The 20,854-nt window shown below is 45.7% G+C and overlaps 2 protein-coding genes across 3 annotated transcripts in view; both read right to left on the reverse strand.

Moving 5' to 3' along the window:
* Positions 1–10,495, reverse strand: part of CRACR2B (calcium release activated channel regulator 2B) — a 33,528-nt gene extending 23,033 nt beyond the window's left edge. The window contains exons 1-2 of the mRNA XM_035122001.2: positions 10,359–10,495; positions 8,990–9,056 (exon numbers count right to left, since the gene is read on the reverse strand). The gene's annotated coding sequence lies outside the window, so the exon portion shown is untranslated. The remainder of the gene's footprint in view (positions 1–8,989; positions 9,057–10,358) is intronic.
* The window catches only part of PNPLA2 (patatin like phospholipase domain containing 2), a 46,004-nt gene continuing 35,506 nt past the window's right edge, over positions 10,357–20,854 (reverse strand). Inside the window, exons 9-10 of one of the 2 annotated variants that reach the window (XM_035122011.2) lie at positions 11,184–19,773; positions 10,357–10,495 (exon numbers count right to left, since the gene is read on the reverse strand). In XM_035122011.2, the coding sequence (XP_034977902.1) occupies positions 19,509–19,773 (265 nt within the window). In that variant the 3' untranslated portion in view covers positions 10,357–10,495; positions 11,184–19,508. Of the gene's footprint in view, positions 10,496–11,183; positions 19,774–20,057; positions 20,214–20,854 lie in introns of those variants that run through there. The other variant, XM_035122019.2, reaches the window with a different exon arrangement.

The raw sequence follows: 20,854 nt of genomic DNA on the forward strand, positions 1-20,854 counted from the left end.
TGAATGGATTTTAAAAAACACTTTTAGGGTCTTGCAGGTGACTGAAACAGGGCCATTTACGGAGCACAAATCATTGCAGAAATCCCTTCTAAGAATCAAAGATCACACAGGAAGAGCAAAGGTAAAACCGTACATTGCTAAGTCAAATGGGAGCTGGTGATCTTGAAAAAGCTGAGAAGAACAAGCTTTTCTCAACTCTCTTTGGACTGCATGCAGATATATAAGGACTATAAAATGCATCCATCTCTCTCTCTCTCTCTCTCTCTCTCTCTCTCTCTCTCTCTCTCTCTCTCTCTCTCTGTGTGTGTGTGTGTGTGTGTGTATGCAGTGCTTTTTTCCTAAAAAAATTTTTTAGGGGGACTCTCATTTTCCTTCTCATATTGAAATACTGCCCCTCAATGAGGCCAAACTTAGATTCACAAAATGTTTAGGGGTATGTGTCCCTGTGTCCCCCCCAGAAAAAAGCACTGTATGTATTTACACACACACACCAAAAACAAAACAAAACAAAACAAAACCATGTTTCCAAGGCTCATAGAATTAATGCTTTATCTTGGTTTTGCATGAATCCAAACTTTTCATTGGGAGGTATAAAATATGCAAAACACCCCACTTGACATCATGTTCTGGCCAGATTTGCATCCTTCAGTAGCACCTGCTGTAAAGCTAGACTATTAGCTGCTGCAAGAAGATTTCTCTTACAGTTAAGAGTCGGAGGAGGTGGACTAACGTGCAAATGCCAAGGATTGCATGAGAGCCCCAGGAGTCTAGGATGCAGTCTAGGAATCATTTTACCACCACTGGTTGTGTGAGCTAGGCCTCGGTTTCCAACGTCACACATAGTTGTCTCCAAGAGTGTTGTGTATTGAGTCAAAGGATTTTATCTCTGTATTATTATTGTCTGTATTTGCATTAGGATAAAGTAACTGCCTTTTGGTTCCAGAGGGTACAGCTACTATTGGTTCATTTAAGCTGCTGTATTTGGATCCTCTGTCTTATTGGTTCCCTCCAAAAGGCAGCACGGTGATTGCCTGATATTGTTCCCTCCAAAATGTATCCCCTTCTAGCTAGTTCCCTGTCCCTATAAATGTAGCCTTCCTGCCCTCACAGTCAGTCTTGTTCACTTAAATAAAGAGCTGTTACTAGAGAACTGTCTCCAGCATGTTTTGTCAAGAGAGCTGAAATCACAAACCCCACGTCACAACAACTGGCGACGAAGGTGGGATCCGGAATGCTGAGGAGCGGTTAAACACAACCCTGCCTCAGAGTCCGGATTGCAGCTGAGAACAAGACTCACTGGCCAGCTGAGAAGACGACCCTGCCCGCTAGGACAATGGAGAGTCCAAGGGTATTGGAGCCCTTCCAGCCATCAGAACCCCACACCTGGGAAGACTACGTCGAACGCTTCGAGTTCTTCGCAGTGGCTCAAGGGATCACCGATGCCAGCAAAAGAAGGGCCACATTCCTGAGCTACTGTGGGCCCGAGACCTTCAAGCTAGCCAAGGCATTACTTGCTCCAGCGAAGCTGAGTGAGACATCTCTCCAAGATATTCTTGCCTGCCTAACAAGCCACTTGGCGCCTACTGAGACCAAGATGGCCCGGCGGATGGAGTTCCATAAGAGGCAGCAGCATGCTGGGGAGTCTGTATCCGCATTTCTGGCTGAACTCCGGAAGCTCGCTCAGCACTGCGGCTTCCAAAATCTGGAAGAGACTCTCCTGGATCGGTTTATTGGTGGTCTGAGCAGCAAGAAAGCCAGAAGACGCATCGTGGCTAAAGAAGAGGTTACCCTTGCTTCAGCCTTGAAGGAGGCCACCGCCACGGAGAATTATGAAAGAGAGGAGCTTGATGCCAGTCGCAAGGCCACTAAGCCACAGATAGAAGTTGCGCATGCCATGGACGAGCTAGAGGCTACTCCGAGCCAGAGCCCAGTCCGTGGGGTCGAGTTGGTGCGTCAGGCCTGCACAGTGCACAAAGATCGCGGAGGCAGTTGCCCAGGTTGTGGCGGAAACAATGGGCGGAAGAGTTGTCGTTTCAGGGATGCTATGTGCCGGATGTGCGGGAAGACAGGTCACATCGCCAGGGTCTGTAGATCGGCGGCGTCAGGAGCAACAGGAGCACCTATACTGGAGCATCGCAGACCGCCCACAGCAACTCATTTTCGAAAGGACTGCCACTACATAACGGAGATCAACGGGAGGGCCGTGCAGTTTCCAGCGCAAGGCAAGGCACACGTCAAGGTGAAGATTGAGGGTCAGCAGTGCGACATGGAGGTGGACTCTGGATCTGCATTCACCATTGTGTCGGACCAGACCGCGAAGACATTCTTCTCCAGGGGTAAGTTGCCCCCTCTGGAGCCCTTCCCGGCAACCTTGCAGTCGTACTCAGCAGGCCGCATCCATGTTATGGGAATGTGTGCCGTGAGAGTACAGTTCCGGGACAAACAGGCTGTACTCAAACTGGTGATTGCGAAGGGCAGTCGCCCCAGTCTCCTGGGCACTGACTGGTTCCCCGCCCTGGGACTGAGTATCTCAGGGCTTAATTCAATCCAAACCTGCCCTGAGATGAGTGAGACATTATGCAAGGAATTTGCTGGTCTCTTTAATGGAAAACTGGGTTGTTATAAAGGGCCCCCAGTTGACTTCGAGTTGGACCCCGGGGTGGCCCCAATCCGACTCAAACCAAGGCGAGTGCCATTTGCACTGCAACCCAAGATCGAGGCAGAGCTGGATAAATTGGTCAAGCAAGGAGTTCTCTCACCCGTGGACTCTGCTAAGTGGGAGACTCCAATCGTCACGCCCCTTAAAGCAAATGGGGAAGTCAGAATATGTGCAGATTACAAATGTACTATCAATAAGGCACTCAGGGGAAACTCATACCCCATTCCAGTCGTATCACATCTGTTGGCTAAACTGGCTGGGGGCAAGGTGTTCGCCAAAATTGACCTGGCACAAGCTTACCAACAGCTGCCAGTAACCCCACAATCAGCGGAAGCACAGACTATTGTCACACATAAAGGGGCGTTCAGAGTTAACAGATTACAGTTCAGAGTTTGTGTGGCCCCAGGGATTTTTCAAGGGCTCATGGAACGCCTGTTAAGGGGTCTGCCGGGGGTCTTGCCATTTTTTGATGACGTTTTGATTGCTGGAAAAGACCCACAGGAACTGGTTGCGCGTGTCCGTGCAGTGTTGCTCAAGTTCAAGGAGGTGGGGTTGCAACTGAAAAAAGAAAAATGCAGTTTTGGGGTGCCAACTGTGGATTTCTTGGGGTTTAAAATTGATGCATCAGGCATCCACCCCACAGATGCTAAGATTAAGGCCATCATCGAGGCACCACGACCACAGAACAAGACGGAGTTGCAGTCATTCCTGGGACTTATTAACTTTTATCATTCATTCTTACCCCAGAAAGCTTCGGTAGCTGAACCATTACATAGACTTTTGCAGAAAAAGAATGTGTGGCGCTGGGGGCGGGAGCAGCAGAAGGCTTTTGACTCCTTGCGAGAAATGCTGAGTAGCAGGAGCGTCCTTGCTCATTATGATGAGTCGAAGCCGCTGGTCCTGGCATGTGATGCCTCTCAATACGGCCTGGGGGCTGTGCTGAGTCATAGGGAACCGGATGGGTCGGAAAAGCCCATCTCTTTCTATTCCCGTACGTTGTCACCCACGGAGCGCAACTATGCTCAAATTGATAAAGAGGCACTAGCAATTGTGTCAGGAATCAAAAGGTTCTATGATTATTTGTACGGTCGCCATTTCTCCATTGAAACGGACCACAAACCACTGTTAGGGTTGTTCAACCCAAACAAACAAACGCCACAAATTCTCTCCCCCAGAATGTTGCGTTGGTCAATATTCCTGAATGGGTTCCAGTACACCTTGACCCATGTGCCGGGGAAACAGTTGTGCCACGCTGATGCGCTGAGTCGATTGCCCCTTCCTGGCGGGAGCAATGAGGATCCTGCTCCGGCGGAGCACATTATGATGCTAGAAACACTTCCTGGGGCTCCTGTAACAGCTACTGATATAGCTGAGAAAACGAGGAAAGATGCTGTTCTCTCCCGTGTGCTCACTTGGGTGGGGAGGGGGTGGCCAGGTGGTCCGCATGAAGAAAAATTCAGGCCTTATGCGACAAGGCAGCACGAATTGTCCATGCATAAGGGTTGTCTCCTATGGGGAGATAGGGTGATCATCCCAGCACCACTGAGAAACAGGGTTCTTGAGACGCTTCACATGGGACACCCGGGAATGGTCAGGATGAAGTCGCTAGCCCGATGTTATGTGTGGTGGCCTGGAATGGACCCGAACATAGAACAATGGGTACGAACATGCAAGGCATGCCAAGAGGTGCGGCCAGAAGTGGCCAGAGCACCAGTCCACTGGTGGGAGCAGTCCAGGACTCCCTGGAGCCGGCTGCACATAGATTTTGCTGGGCCATTCCAAGGGAAGGTCTTTTTGGTTATCGTTGATGCATATTCCAAATGGTTAGAAGTGGCGATGGTCCCTAGCATGGCATCAGCTGCCGTAATCAAGGTGTTGAGGCAGCTGTTTGCAACCCACGGGTTACCTGAGACCATTGTATCAGATAATGGGGCGGCTTTTGTATCCCAAGAATTCAGGGCATTCTTGGCTGATAACTTCATAAGAGGGGTCACATCCGCGCCCTTTCACCCATCCTCCAATGGGCAGGCTGAGCGCATGGTAAGAACAGCCAAAGAATCCATTGCACGCTTAATGGAGGGTAACTGGTCGGCTCGCATTGCACGAATGTTATTTTTGCAGCATGCGACGCCGTGTACTGCGACGGGCAAGTCGCCAGCTGAGCTGCTCTTAGGTAGAAGACTGGTAACGGTGCTGGATTATGTCCACCCAGATAAAATGCCAAACCGTAATTCAAGAGCAACCCCCCAGGCTGAGACTGACACAACAAGGTATCTCGCCCCTGAAGATCTGGTCTGGGTGAGGAACTATTCACGAGGTCCACGGTGGGTGGCCGGTGTGATCACCCGGGCTAGTGGACCTGTGTCCTATTATGTGACCTTGGAAAATGGGCAAGTTTGGAAGAGACATATAGATCAGCTGAGGCGCCGGGCGCTCAGCAGGGAGGAGTCAGATAATTCATCCCTGGCTAATGACGCACAGCTGCGAGACCAGAGTGAAGATGGCCCAGAGGTGCAGTCACCAGGGGCTTCAGCAAATGAACCAGGGTCTGCTAGTCCTCAGGATGACGAGGTACAGGTAGGGGACCCTGAGATGTCTGGGACTCCATCTGTTCCTGACGAAACCCCTATAGCAGCCCCTCCACCACAGGTAACACCCAATCCAGAACCTGCAACACCTGTTGTCAGGAGATCAAGTAGAAGTTGTAGGACCCCACAGTACCTGAGGGATTACGTCTGCTGTGCTCACTAGGGGGGGAGGGGTGTTGTGTATTGAGTCAAAGGATTTTATCTCTGTATTATTATTGTCTGTATTTGCATTAGGATAAAGTAACTGCCTTTTGGTTCCAGAGGGTACAGCTACTATTGGTTCATTTAAGCTGCTGTATTTGGATCCTCTGTCTTATTGGTTCCCTCCAAAAGGCAGCACGGTGATTGCCTGATATTGTTCCCTCCAAAATGTATCCCCTTCTAGCTAGTTCCCTGTCCCTATAAATGTAGCCTTCCTGCCCTCACAGTCAGTCTTGTTCACTTAAATAAAGAGCTGTTACTAGAGAACTGTCTCCAGCATGTTTTGTCAAGAGAGCTGAAATCACAAACCCCACGTCACAACAAAGAGCATGGAATTTTCCAGGATACCTATTGGTCATTTAAATGAACTTCCTGCCCCACGGCAGTCTTTCCTGAAACAACTCTGATATCTCAAGTCCCTATAATTTCTGCCTCATATACTTTTGGACTTCTTGTGGCAACCTGTTCAGAATGTTCCTCTGTAGGGAGAATCAAGTCCTGATGGGCAGCTGTGTGTAAGCATACTTGGGAATGGGGCTTGTACTCAAGATTCTCATATCACTAGCCTATTCAAAGTTAATCCGAGTTGCAATGTCATTACTCTCCCTCATGTACAGCTGAAAAGAAATGGTTTTATTGAGAGCATGGGGGGTAGTACAGAAAAAGAAAGCCATGTAGATGATGCAGGAAATAAGAGTTCAATGAGATGCATGCAAATATATGAATCTCAGGAACTCAAAATAGACCACACATGCAAATATAATCTCTTTGGCAAATGGTTTTTGGTCGGTTTTCCTTGAAAAATAACAAGAGCTTGTTTCTCTCTTCTCTTCATCAAGGAGCTCATTAATGTTGAAAAGAATATGCTCCCACCCTTTGTACATTCTATTAATGTAACATGGGGGCAGAGAATCATCCACTGACATTAAAAGGGTCTCTGGAAGGAAATTAAATTATCTGCACTTTGATGCTCCCTTTCAACTTCAAATAATAGATATACAGGATTAATCCCTTCACTTTCCTGACTGGTCAGCTGATGGGTCTGCAAAACAGCCCTCAAAGACAATATTTACCCCCTATATTCATGTTCCGTAGGATCAGAGCCTATAGGATCAGAGCCCATAGGAATATAGGGCTCTGATCCCCAATCAAGTTCTCAGCACTCTCACAAATCTAAAAAAATCTCAATTTTCTGTATGAAGAAGTATTTAATATGGTCATGGAGAAGTGGCTTTTATCCTATAAAAAGTAACAAAAGCTGCAATATGGGAAAACATACACAAAGCTGCATTATAGCAAGCTAAACCATGAGTCTATCTAGCAGAGAACCAACAAAACCGTTGCACTTCTTCTAGCTCAACATAGCCACACCCTTCCCCAGAGCGTCCATTAAAGTGCTCTGTTGCCCAGTCCTCCACTGCCCGTGAGTCATGTCAGGCACTTTGGAATGAACTGCTACAATGGGTTACGAAGGGAGAGCAGCTGTCAGAAACACTCCACACCTGGCTAGAGTGAAAACTCGTCAGACTGGGCAGCAGGAGAACCCAGATCTAACAGGGGAAAAATCAAGCTTTATTATACCATATATATATTTTCAATTTGGTTGTTCTGTATGGGACAATGACAATAAAGATTTTCTATCTATCTACCAGTAACCCAAGAGAAAACTCATGACAACTGCTATCAAAACCACATGAGCACCAGTCCAGCGGCCATTTGGGCTCCAATGAACACAACTCCCAGTGTCAACACATTTTCCCATTTACTTCACTGGAATGGGCAACGCCATGAAAGAGGGTAGAGGAGTGCCACGTGCACAATGGAAGCAGGCACACCTGCAAAGAATTGATGCAACAGAGTGGCAGCCACTGAGAATTGTCATTACATAAGTTCAAGTGACGTCAGTTGTGGGTTGTGGGTTGTGTGGCCCCAGCAATTGGCAGACTTTATATTTGGTGCAGAGGATCATGCAGTCAAAATGTACAGAACACAGAATGAAAATGTCACCAAGAACTCACAGGACTGATGCCGTGACAAGATATGGAGTGCTTAATGGGGCAGAAAAAAGCAGCGTCAAACACTCACTACAGGTCTTTGAAGTTGGTCTTCCAGTTGGGTGTGCCAAGCTCACACCTGAATGCTCTGACAGCTCAGTCATTTTCTCTCTCTTCCCATTAACAATATCTAAAGCCCAACCAGGCTGCAGTGATTTAAATCATCAAGAAAAAGGCTGATAAAAGTTAGTTTTTATTTAACTGATACTTTCAGTAACAATGGGGTACATCTGACCACTATGTTAATTTACAACTAATTGAGTAATAATAGGCTTTGTGTCCCTTTGCTACACTATAAGTATTATTCATTCTTTCCTATTTTTTAACCTATGGAGGAGATATAGTATTTGTACATAACACTCAGTCATGGCTTATTTGATCCAGTGAACTTCACAGCAGAAATACTATTGCATACAGGTGAGGATGCTGATATTCTTCTCAGCATATCCAGTCAGTTATCCAGAGCAAGGACACAGAAGAGGAATAATAAGAAGAAAAAACATTGCAAGTGCAAGGCCTCATCCACTCCATGTGAGCATTACACTCATGCTTCCCAAGTTTCCTTCTGGAAATGCCTATCAGTTCAAATAATTTTACTTTAAAAGAGCTGGGATTCACAGGTAAACTAACAATCCACACCTGTGACAATGGCCTCAAAGAGCTTTCACCAAACCATGGGATGTCAGCAAAACAAACGCCACATCAATACCACTATAATTCAACATAAAGTTAATCATGCTCTATCCCATTGAAGTCAATGCTTTTAAGTATGATTGAGTTGGATTGGTTCCTACATGTTATTTACAGCTCAGTTAAAGCTGTAACCAGGGCACACTTTCCAGGAAGCAAATGCCACTGTATAAATGAAACAATAATTTATTATCTCTATCCCATTCTTCGACTTCCACACCCAAGTACTCAACCTGATGGGACACTTCTTACAAATATGCTTAAAATTGCATATTGGGGGGGGGGGGCACACGCGGAAATACTGTGCCAATGAAATAGTGTCTCCTGCTATACAAAACAATTTAAACAGCACAAAGTTTCTGTTCTTGATAATAGGGCTTACGCAAATAGGAACCTGTCTTAATTGATACACTGGTTTTTCCATCCTTTGGTCTCAAAACTACATTGTCCTCTTTTCATTTGTTAAGAATTCCCATTCCAAGTGGTAACAAAGAGAAGAAAGGATGGCTCATGGAAATTTGGAGCTTCTTTCTATACCCCAAGTGGCTGTTCATTCTGCTACTCCTTTGGTCCAGAAGCCGGGCCTGTATAGACTGCCCCATCTATCTGCAATCCCAATTCCAAATTACCCTAATTTCTTAAGGGCCTAAAACTGCCCTTGTTCCCGACACCAAGCATGAAGCAGTTGAGTTTCTACAGCTGCAACAACAACATACTCTTACAAGAAAGTTGAAACTACCCACAGGCAACTATATTATACTTAGAGCAGATCTGTGTAAAGGTTACGTGGGACTTACCACCTTGAGCCCTGGGTTCAAATCTCAACTTGAAGAGCAGAATTTGTGAAAGGCCCCACTTTTCTACCTGTACAGGGGAGCAACAGAGAAGGCCATGAGCACCTTGTGTTAGATATCCAATCACAATCAATCACCACAGCTGTTACGACAACTGATAAATACTCCTGCGATGCTTAAGATGCCAAGAGAAGAATTTCTAATTCCTCATTGAAATGATTCACAAGTTATTACTGATAAGAGTGGTTGCATCAGAGGTCATTGTTAAGGTTCTGTGCCCGTAACAGTGACATAAGCAGCAGAAATTAAATACTACAGTGATGGGGAAAACTGTACCTGTTACATTTCTGTCTGCAATGCACTAAGGGTTGCAGAATCTCTTATAGGAAGAAGATATAGCAAAACTATGAGGAGGCATGCTAGCACACATGACAATACTCTTAGGACTATAATCTAAACACACACACAAACACCTACCTCGTCTTGCTCATATGCCTTTACACTTTTTAGCAGGTGACACATTTCCCATCACACTTCTTTCCACATCAGGAAAAGCACTACCTGCCAAATTTCAGTCAGTGTTTCAGTCAACTCTTGAGAGGCAACAACTCAGTGAAGAACAATGCAAGAGTTTGACACCTGCAGTTTTCTCAGCACTGAACCGCATCCATAGCAGCTTCACCTGATGAAATTCTTCCTGTCACTGCACAAGAACTATGCCAGAGGATTTATTTTATTTTATTTTATTTATTAAAGATTTTCTTGATTTACAAAAATATATGCAATGTCTCTCGTAACATTTTTACAAATGTTCAGGAGGGCTTTGCTAAAACCACGTTCTGGTTCTTAAAAGGTGGCTATAAACAAATTCACCATCTTATTGTCTAAGATTGCACTGAAAAAGTGGCTCTGTGTTCACAAAACCTCATCATCAGTTTGTTAGCGTTTATTAACACACCTAAGATGCCACAAGAATCTTTAACGTGTTTGCTAAAAGAGAATGAAAACAGCTGACTCTCTAGAAATCTCAAGGAGAGGAGCCACTTAAGTGAGGTGGGTGGCCCAACACATAAACTTTCGTGGAATTTTCTGTCAGCCGATTAGGACGCATTTAAGCCACGGAAGCCTCGGGATACCCCAAAAGGAAGCCCTCTACAGCTCAATAATCCCGGGGTCTCTCCAACACACCCTTTCGCAAGTAATATCGACGCGTTCCTTCCAATGGCCATTACCGGCAAGCCTTTCGGGGGCGTCGCCTCCAAGCTATCTGTCCGTAGGTCAAGGCAGACCACAGATGGGGCTGCAGGTGGAAATAGTGGTTCCTTTGTGAGGGGAAGCCGCGTTAGCCAGGTGAGGTCCAGCACAAACTCACCTGGATATGTGTGTGAGGCGTATGTCGAGAGAAACGGCCCCCAAGACCCTGCAATAGCTATCTTCTCAGAAAGCGGGAGGGACCCCAAGTTTCCGATCGCTCCCGGTGTTCCCTGGTCCCTCTGATCAAGAAGGCACCTGGAGAAGAGACGCAGAAGGGAGGGGGAGATTTATTTTCCTTCGCTGATGTTAAACCAGCAGTCCAAAGAGTTGGGGTCGATGCGCAAACAGAAAATAAACAGAGGCTTTTCTTTTCTTTTCTTTTTTCCCAACCCGGAAATGCCTGAAGAAGCCGGACTCGCCAGATGAAGGGGGAGGAAAAGAAGGAAGGGAAACTCTTCGGTCGTTGCTTGAACTTTTTTCTCTCCCCCTGGCGCGCAACGTGTTCGCAGCAGGTGCGGAGGGGCAGGGCCAGCTACGCTGGGGCCGCTCGAGGGGAAATGAAGCTCGCCTCGTGGCCAGTTAGAGCCGCGTCCAAACCTCCTCTTCCTGCTGCTGCTACGGCTGCCCCGGGGCCTGCCTCGAGGCGTCGAAGCCGGGCTTGCCACCCTCTAAGCGGCTAGCCGTAAGGAACACCCCGGCTGAACTTGGACGGCGCTTCCTTCTGAGTAGCGCGTGGCGAGGGCTGGGATGAGGCGCCGTCGAGCAAGGCGGGCTACAGCCCGGCGCGGGCCCCACTTTTGGGGCGCGCGAAAAGTTTGCAGTCCTCTCCTCCTCCTCCTCCTCGGGACCAACTAGTTGTGAAGCGGAGAGGCTCAAAGGGCCGCGGGCGGGGAATCCTCGCAGCGAAGGCGTTGGCGGAGCGCGCAAATTAACCTTGACATACCAGCAGCCCCGTCCGCGTCAATGTATTGCTTTTTCCAAGGCCGGGGTGGAAGGGGGGGACGGCGGTTGGGAGGCGGGCACAGATATAGCCGTGCCGGTGGCGAAATGCCTGGCTCGATCGAACAGAACGGAGCCAGAGGGATTCCAGGCGGGGGAAAGGCAGAGCTTGGAGACCGCTCGCCTCGCCAGAAGCTGCCGCCCTCCCTGTCCGGCGCACGTCTGAAAGTGACGCGGAGGGTATACGGAAGCAGTGAAGGGGCAGATAAGTTAAAAGGGTCTTCCTACGGCTTGCTTCTTCCTAGATGCGTGGCAGCTCCCAGAGCAGCAGCGGCAGGGATCCTGCGGCACCTGAAAACTAACGTACGTTGCGGCGGCATAACCTGTCCTGGATTGGCCTTGTAACGGCCTCCATGCATTAGGACAGGCATCCCCAAACTGCGGCCCTCCAGATGTTTGGGCCTACAACTCCCATGATCCCTAGCTAACAGGACCAGTGGTTGGGGAAGATGGGATTTGTAGTCCAAAACATCTGAAGGGTCGAAGTTTGGGGGTGCTGGCATTAGGACTTTTTGTTCTTTCTTGAACATACAACGATTTAGTCCAGCATCCTGTTCGCACAGTGGCCAACCAAGCGCTTGATACAAACTTGCATGCGGGACCTGAACACAAGCGTGCTCTCCCCGCCTGCTGCTGATATTCAGAGAACCAGTGTGGTGTAGTGGTTAAGACCGGTAGATTCATAATCTGGGGAACTGGGTTCGCGTCTCCGCTCCTCCACATGCAGCTGCTGGGTGACCTTGTGCTAGTCACACTTCTCTGAAGTCTCTCAGCCCCACCCACCTCACAGGGTGTCTGTTGTGGGGGAGGAGGGGAAAGGAGATTGTTAGCCGCTTTGAGACTCCTTCGGGTAGTGATAAAGCGGGATATCAAATCCAAACTCTTCTCTTCTTATTGACTCTGTAGAGGCAGAGCATAACCATCAAATTCATTGATATCCCCCATGAATTTGTCTCAATTCCATCCATGTTGGTGGCTATCACTGCCTCCTTTGAGAACCATTTCCTTAGTTTAACTATACCCCATGTGAAGTATTTCATTTTATCTATCCTGAATCTTCCAACATTCAGTTTCATTGGATGTCCACAAGTTCTAGTGTTATGGGAGAGGGGCAAAATTCTCCAATTTCTCCATACCATGCATAACTTTATAAACTTTTGTCATGTCACCTGGCAGCCAACTTCCACAGGATGCAACCAGTTGGATGTTTTGCTCTCTGGTTGAAAGTGAGCAAATTTCAATTTCGGGAGCCATGGGAATCTGGCTTACTTTTCTTTGACTGTTGTTAGTGTCTAGGTCAAGACATAGGTCAAGACATCATAGAAGCATGTTACTTTTTAATGCTACCATTAATAATAATAAATAATATTTATAATAATAATAAAAGGTAAAGGGACCCCTGACCATTAGGTCCAGTCGTGACCGACTCTGGGGTTACGGCGCTCATCTTGCGTTATTGGCAGAGGGAGCCAGCGTATAGCTTTCAGGTCATGTGGCCAGCATGACAAAGCCGCTTCTGGCGAACCAGAGCAGCACACGGAAACACCGTTTACCTTCCCGCTGTAGCGGTACCTATTTATCTACTTGCACTTTGATGTGCTTTCAAACTGCTGGGTTGGCAGGAGCTGGGACCGAGCAACGGAAGCTCACCCCGTCGTGGGGATTTGAACTGCCGACCTTCTGATCGGCAAGCCCTAGGCTCTGTGGTTTAACCCACAGTGCCACCCGCGTCCCAAGTAATAATAATAATTTATACCTCACCCTTCTGAGTGGGTTTCCTTAGCCACTCTGGGTGGCTCTCAACAGAATATTAAAAGAACGATAGAACATTAAAGACTTCCCTGAACAGGGCTGCCTTCAGATGTCTTCTAAAAGTCAGATACCGGTAGTTATTTCCTTGACATCTGATATGATGGCATTCCACAGGGCGGTGTTATAAGCAAAAATCTGCCCTTATTCCCTTATGGGGTACACAAGAGCCCTTATGGGGTTCTCAGGCACCACTACCAAAAAGGTCCTCTGCCTGGTTCCCTGTAACCTCACTTCTCGCAGTGAGGGAACCACCAGAAGGCCCTCAGAGCTGGACCTCAGTGTCTGGGCTGAATGATGGGGGTGGAGATGCTCCTTCAGGTACTTTTATGGTGCTTTTATTAAGCCCCCCCCCTTTCCCCTTTACATAATCTTGTGTGTTGTGGCTTTGGTTAACAGCACAGGAAAGTCTTTTATGTTGAGTCAGACCATCTAAGGTCACTGTTGTCTGTACTGTGAAGTAGTGGCTGTCCAAGGTTTCAGATGGGGGTCTACATACCTATCTCCAGCCCTACCTGGAGATGTCAGGGATTGAATCTGACACCTTCTATACAAGCAAAATGTGTTTCCCTACCACTGAGCTACAATAAGCATCTCTAGCCAATATAAGCACAAAATGGTGAAGCTGGAAAAACTGTGTTAAATAAGGGGTGCATAGATTTTGCCTCTGTCCCAGATGATGCAGTAACAAACCCACGAGTATCAACTTGGCCAACACAGACACAGGAGAGGCAGATGAGACCAGCAAGTCCCTGCACTTTCAGAGTTCACAACTGGTGACAGCTGCTCTAAACGAAAGGCCAGAATGAAAGGTTTTCTGGATATGTGTTAAATCAGCAAAGGATCTCAGTGCAAAAACATGGTGGTTCTCCTGGATCACCTGGTTTCATGACAGACAGTGGTTCACTGAGGCAAAGGGTTGGTGAGGAATCTAGCAGGGCTGGGTAAGTAACAAACTATGGCTCTAATTCCTAATGGGCTCCTGAGAATAACTGGTGGCCTCCAAAGGAGTAGTTGTGAGAATGGGATGTCAGGGTAGGGTCACATGAGGCACCTTGGTGTCACGAAGCTTAGGATACCTTCAGGTCTGCCTTCCACCTTTGGATGGGCAGGCATCTCTCTCCCTCTGCTTGATTCTCTCTCTGCCTCTCCCCCCAAGCTGACTGCATCAAACATGTTCAGCTTTCAATAGAAAGCACCACATGATTACAGCTGCCAAGCCTAGGGGGTACAAATTAAAACACACACACCCCAGTTCACATTTTTAGGAATTATTTTATTAGGGAGGTATATCTTTTCAAAATAAATACTTAACACATTTCCAGTAAAACATGAGGAAGGGGGGGAGCAAAGCATAACAATATCAAGCATGGAACTGTTCAAGCAATGACTACTAAAATGCTCCTTTATGATAATTGCCATGTATGTAAAATAAAATTGTTTCCTCACTAATCTTGTTGCTGCTCTGACTTCAGACAAAACATGTTACTTGTGAGCAAGTGCTAACATTGATCTATGACAGGCTGTCCCACAAGTGCAAAGTCACATCAGAGTACACCCCCCCTCCCAAAAGAAAAGCAGCCCAGAGATTTCTGGTCTCAAGTAAGACTAATACAAAATAAAATTAGTTCTAAAGGTTGCGTCTTATTCTCTATTTGGCACTTTGGATTTTCTGCAGATTGCAGGTCAGGCTGGTGTGCATCAGTGGAGCAGAGAGGCACCAGTCCCTTGTCACAGCAACCACAGCATCTGTGGCAACATTGCCAATCCAGAAGCTGCTACTGGTTGCAAGGAAACTGGATATACAGAGAACAGGAGAGGAATGGGTGCTGTAAGGACAGCAGCAGCAAGTGGCATTAAAAAAGAAAGAAAAGGCACTGTGAAAACTTGAGAACAATGCTACACTAGCAGATACAGGCAAGCCATTAAGGCAAGCTATTGTTCCATTGGCTTCTGGTGTAATCAGAGGCCATTCTTTAGTCTGAGGAAACCATATTAAGTGCCAAGTCACGCAAAAGCTCACACCTGCGTCACCCAATTTCAGCCTTTATCCAAAAGACTCCAAATTTGGCATTACAAAGCCTTTTCCAGGACAAAAAGTGGGAGAGGTTGGCTTGCCCCAGCTGGCACATAGCTATGGTGCATAGCTTCTTACTACTTGTGCTTAATTTACAGGTTGGTGGTTAGTAGAGCTGAGACTAACCTAAAACATAGCATTTTAACATGTTTTTGTTCTTAACAAAGTTAGGGTTAAAGAACATCATGGATCTCTTTTCCTTTCAAACACCCAATACATGTCAAAATACTAGGTTTTGGCAATAAAATCTGGATTTCGTCACAATTAAAAATTAAAGCAGAAAAAAATACTGAATTTTTCTTGATGAAACAAGCATTTATAACCCTGGTTATTTTCCCATCTGACCAGATGGGATGCTACAGAAGAGGCCATATAAATTATAACATATTAGCAGCAAAACAGAAACACAGCAGTACGTATAATCATTCTGCCTTAAGCAGGAACTTACTAGAAAAACCTAAACCAGTGGTTCCCAAACTTTATTTCCCACTCAAAAATTGCTGAGTGATTTAAATGATCCCCCCCCGCCTGTTCTAGCAACTGCAGTGTGCTGCACTAGATGCTGTATGGTTTTTAATTTACTTTTTATTGCTTCTTTTATTTCTTGTATTTTAATGCATTACAATTTGAATCCCCTAGAATTCAAATTGTAAGTGTTCATACATGTCACAGACCACCTAGATGAAGCTAGCAGATTGTCTGGGAACCCCTGATTTAAATTATGCAAGACATTAAAAAAAACATAGGATACAGTGTTGAATAAGTTAGCGGTTGACTACATATTTACACATACAAACATGTTTGCTGTTTTCTTACAGGAAAGAAGTTCACATTTACATTATGATAAATCAACAAGGGAAAATTAGCACATGGCTGAACTTGGGATGTCAAAGGCAATGTTTTTTCTCTGAATATTTCAGAATATAAGGAACCCCCCCCCCCATTTTTTTTTCTTGGAGCAGACCAGACGGTAGTTCACATGAATTACAAAGTCTCTAGCTATTATCCTTCTATAGGAGAGAAGAGACTTTTTGATATACAAGCACTCCTTAAGAGAAAAAAGATTCTGGATGCTATTTCATGCTAATCACACTCCGAGCAGACCCACTGAAATCAATGGACTTATAGTATTTCAATAGGTTGACTCCTAGAGCCCTGCTTAGAGATGCTTGCTATTATTTCATGGAAGAAGGGTGAGATAGATGTTTACTATGATGCATTCTTCATGTGCATCTCCCCCCCCCCTCCCAATGAGAATACAGGGGAACATACAAATCTTTGCATAAAACAGGATGCAACAATTTAACAGCATGTCTTCCTCCAAATAATGAGTTCCATTTTTAGGTAAGGCCCTCCACAGAAATGGCACCACAGGCTATATTTCAGTTAAAATGCAGAGGGCCTCTAAATTTTCATTTGCACAAATAGTTGCTGGCTGCATTGTTTTCTTAACCAACATAAAACTAAACACATATGCAACATCTCCAAAGTTAAGCCCGCAACTAGAGCTCCAAAGCAAATGTTTGCAGAGAGAACAGTAAATTCCTTGCCACCCTGTGTGTTTACATAAAGTTATAGAAGAGGGACTATTACATTGGCTAGTGCCAAATGTTCACCACTCCCATCCTGCCTAGTCACAAAGGCTTCATACTTGAAGAATTCCACGTTTCTAAACTACTTATAAAATTGTTAAGGCAGGCACTTATGCTACATGAGCAGTCAATTATGAATAGGAATATTTTTCTTTTAGCATCAAGATGGTTTTCATAACGCCACCCATTCTCAAAATCTGTTTAGCAGCTGTGTCACTCCAGAAGCTCTGCAGATGAAAGCATTTCTAGAAATCCTAGTATTGGCCACCATAAAAAAAAAATGCACCACAAAGTCATAACGTCCTGACTTGAACCCATTTCAAATCATTATACTCTGAATTTTTTTCCTTTTTTTTAAAAAAAAAAGCGCCAAGGATGTACCTCATGGGCCTCAAAGAGTCTCATAAAGCTCAGCAGTGCAACACACGACTACTCAGATGCTTTGGAATGAACAAAAACACAAGTCTATTCAGTGTACACTTAGTAGTGAGGTATGCCTACCAAAGAATACCCACCCCTTTGTTCTGCAGTGGCACTCGGAATTGCATCACTATTAACACTGCTTAACTGATATGTACTGCGCCAGCTGCCCCTGAACACCCCTTGGGTTCTCTTTGGCATTCAACTGACTGACTGCGTTGAGAGAGGATTGAAAATGGTAGGTTAGTGTGCAAAGGAAGTCAACCTCGGTGCAGTACAAATACAAAGACTCATTTCTCCCTGTAGCATAAACCTATCTGTGCTTTCATGGTACATTGCTATATGATAAGGGATGCTGCTACTTTGCTGTCACAGCAAATCTCTGCTAGGCAGTAGCATGAACAAGGCAAGAGCAGTGAAATGTGAGATAAAAGTTTAGTGCTGAGACAATTAGTAGTCGGTACATCATATTTGAAAGGCGTCTGTGGGGAGAGGGATTCTATATAGCAGACAGGACATGTGCTGCTACCTGGAGTGCTTAATCTTTAACACACACCGCAGTGAACAATTCCAGCAAGTGCAAAAGCATTGGGAACACATACCAGATCTTTGGCTCAGAAAACATCAGAATCTGGCAAGTAACTAAATGTCCTTCTGGCTCTATGGACTATAGGGGGGAAGCCTTCCAGGTTAACCTAAGACATGAATTCCTATGTTTAATTTGCAGAACAGGAACCAAGATCCACTGAAATAGCCTGTAGTACAGTGGAGGGGAACCTGTAGCCCACCAGATGTTGGACAACGCCTCCCACCTTCCCTGACCATTGGCCATGCTTTCTGCGGCTGATGGAGTCTAAGAACATCTGGAGAGTGCAAGATTCCCCACCTCTGACACAGGTGGATACAAAGAAGGATGTGCATTCACTTCTGATACCTTCTGGCACTCTTTTCCTCCTTTTCACACTATACTGCCATTCCTTTTAGGACCTCCAGCTCCTGACCCTCCTGACTAACCACCACACCAGTCACACTTCTGTTGGGGTTGCCAGGACCTTTCAAATACACCACTGGCACAAAGTGCGTATGGATCCTCAAGGTTAAATCCAGTTTGGCCAGCATCAGTTTTGGCCTCCAGTTTCAGTTTCATTTTGTAAGTGGCAAAACACCACAAAATGCTCACATGCTCAGCTCCAGCTTATCAGATGAGCCACAAACCATTTGAAAAACATACACTAAGCTGTCTTAGCTCCTGCATTCTTCCTCCATCCTTCTTTACATCCCTTCTGCACATTTGAAGAATAACGTAGTGGTGTTGTTTTGGGTGGGTTGGTGGGTGGAAATAGCATCACCCAAACAACATGGAGCATCAAAAAGAAAAGAGCAGCATAGCTCAAGCATACATTTAGGATTGTATTCAATTCAATTTTACTCAGACTGAAATTAATGGATCTAAATTAGTTACGGTCATTAATTTCAATGGGCCTACTTGTAGTACAAGTCTTACGAAGCACGTTTCAGAGCTTCTAATATTTTCTTTCTCCATAGTTAAAAAAAAAGTCCCTTAGAAGAGGGTGATCCTGAGAGGGACAAGGAACTCTAGTGTTCTAAGAGTTCATTTTTACAAGTCTACATTCCTAACATCTATATTAAGAGCAGTGGCACCCAGATAGATTTGCAAGAGAATGTGAAGCACAGGCATGTAAAAAGGTGCATCGGGTGAGAGTTGAAAACCAAGCGCTGCCTTAGATCATAGCTGCCAAGTTTTCCCTTTTCTCGCGAGGAAGCCTATTCAGCATAAAGGAAAATCCCTTTAAAAAAGGGATAACTTGGCAGCTATGCCTTAGATAACAAGAGCCAATCTGGCAGCCAGTTGTTGTAGCCTGCCTGCTTTTCACTATTCTGTGTAGCGCAGGCAAAGATTGTCTATGAGGGACTTGGCTTTCTTCAAAACAAAGACCCTTTTACAACACTGATTTAAAACAAAGGAGGTGAAAAGCAAAGAAATGCCAGAGTACTGATTTGTGTCCCGATCCTCTTATCACAAACGGCAAGTTCAAGATGAGGCCTCTGAAAAGGTGTCCCAAACAAAACTCTTTTCGGTTCAACCAAGAGACCAAGCACTTTTGTCACAGGTGCTGGGCATTTATACACCATCAATCTCTAAGAGTGTACACAACGCCCGGCACATTGCTATGGGTTTGAACACTGTGCAGCCACCAGCTTAGCAGTTGCACAATGGCTATATTGATATAAATCCTCACTCTGCAAATGAGAAAATAAGAAGTCTCTTAGCGGGTGTTACAGCTCCATTAGGAGGCTGTTGAGAGGCAGCGGCTGTCCACCCTCCCCTGCCCAAAGTGTGGCAATGTGATCAGAAAAGCTGGAGGCTTTCTTGTGTGCAGCTTGCTGGCGGGTGCCTCATCTGCAGCCCTTCTGATGGGAAGATGGACGCCTGCAGGTCCACGTTGATGCAGAACAACCCCAGCATCAGCTGGCGCTGGTACTCCTCCCATTTTGTCATAACGTCCGTCAGGGAGAGGTTACTCCGCAACCACTTGGGCAGCGCCTCCCCATAGCCAATGCTCAAGGGGACGGGCAAGCTTTGGCTTTTTCTGAGTTCCAGGTGGTAGTACAGTCTGAGAGATAGAGAGAAAGAGAGAGGGGAAGATTTTTAGTTTGTTTGTCATGCTGTACTCACAAGCGCTGCTTGCTGCACTGGAGCTTCCAGTCTAGACATGGAGATACAGAGAGAGGAGTGGGGGATAAAATATCATACATTCCCCATTGCAATTTCCCCTTAACAGTACAAGATGCCAGTGTGATGCTACAGTCACATACAAGAAGTCAGCAGCACAGGCTAGGGTCATGGAAGGTGCAGGTGAGCAGTGCTCAGGTTTTCCTTGCATGCCTCAATACTGACCTTTGACACCCTGGCTATCCTAGTCCTGCCCCTTCCTAGTCCCGTCATTGGCCCATAAGCAGAAAGGGCCACGTGAGCTGACTTAGGTCCAGGGGAAACTTTGAGCCTCCAGAGTCCCCAGGCTGACGGTCTTCACACTGTTGAGTTTCATTCGGTCTGAGAAAGTGAGTCAGGTGTACAAGTGAGAACACAAGCCGCGTAGAGCGGGCTGCTCTGCAAAAAGAGATTTGCCACTGGCAGAATGGGCTCTGTTATCTCTCGATAAAAACCTGCACCCCGCCGAGTGCAAGTGGACTGCGTGACACCCAGACGTAATGCATGGGCCACCCGTTGAAGTGGTAACTGTTTATTGTCACACGATAAATGCAAACAAATCACTTGAAAAACCATCTACTATTTGTTATATTGCAAAACATTAAATGACAGCTTTGTCACTGAAAGCTGTTTCAAACAACACATTTGTCTGCACAAACCATCCTGATATTTTTTGCAGGTTGACAACTGACATACAGAACTGTCCTGAGAAATTAATGTGTGAATTGGAAGATCATAGAAAAATTGTCTCTTATTGCAGGAACAAACGTTTTTATAAGTCATTCCATGGAAATTAAAGGGAAAAGGGGTCTCTGTTGTTAGGTCAGAAAAATATATACGTAGTGGCTGTCTCTCTTCCTTACTTTTTAAAAAAGTTGTTGTTGTTATTTAAATAAGCATATAAAGAATTGCTAAAGTAGAAAATAACAAACAACTTGTCCCAATAAAATCATATACATTTGTCATGCTATACAACATCTCAT

Source organism: Zootoca vivipara, chromosome 1, assembly GCF_963506605.1.
Source record: "Zootoca vivipara chromosome 1, rZooViv1.1, whole genome shotgun sequence".
Classification (NCBI taxonomy): Eukaryota; Metazoa; Chordata; class Lepidosauria; order Squamata; family Lacertidae; genus Zootoca; species Zootoca vivipara.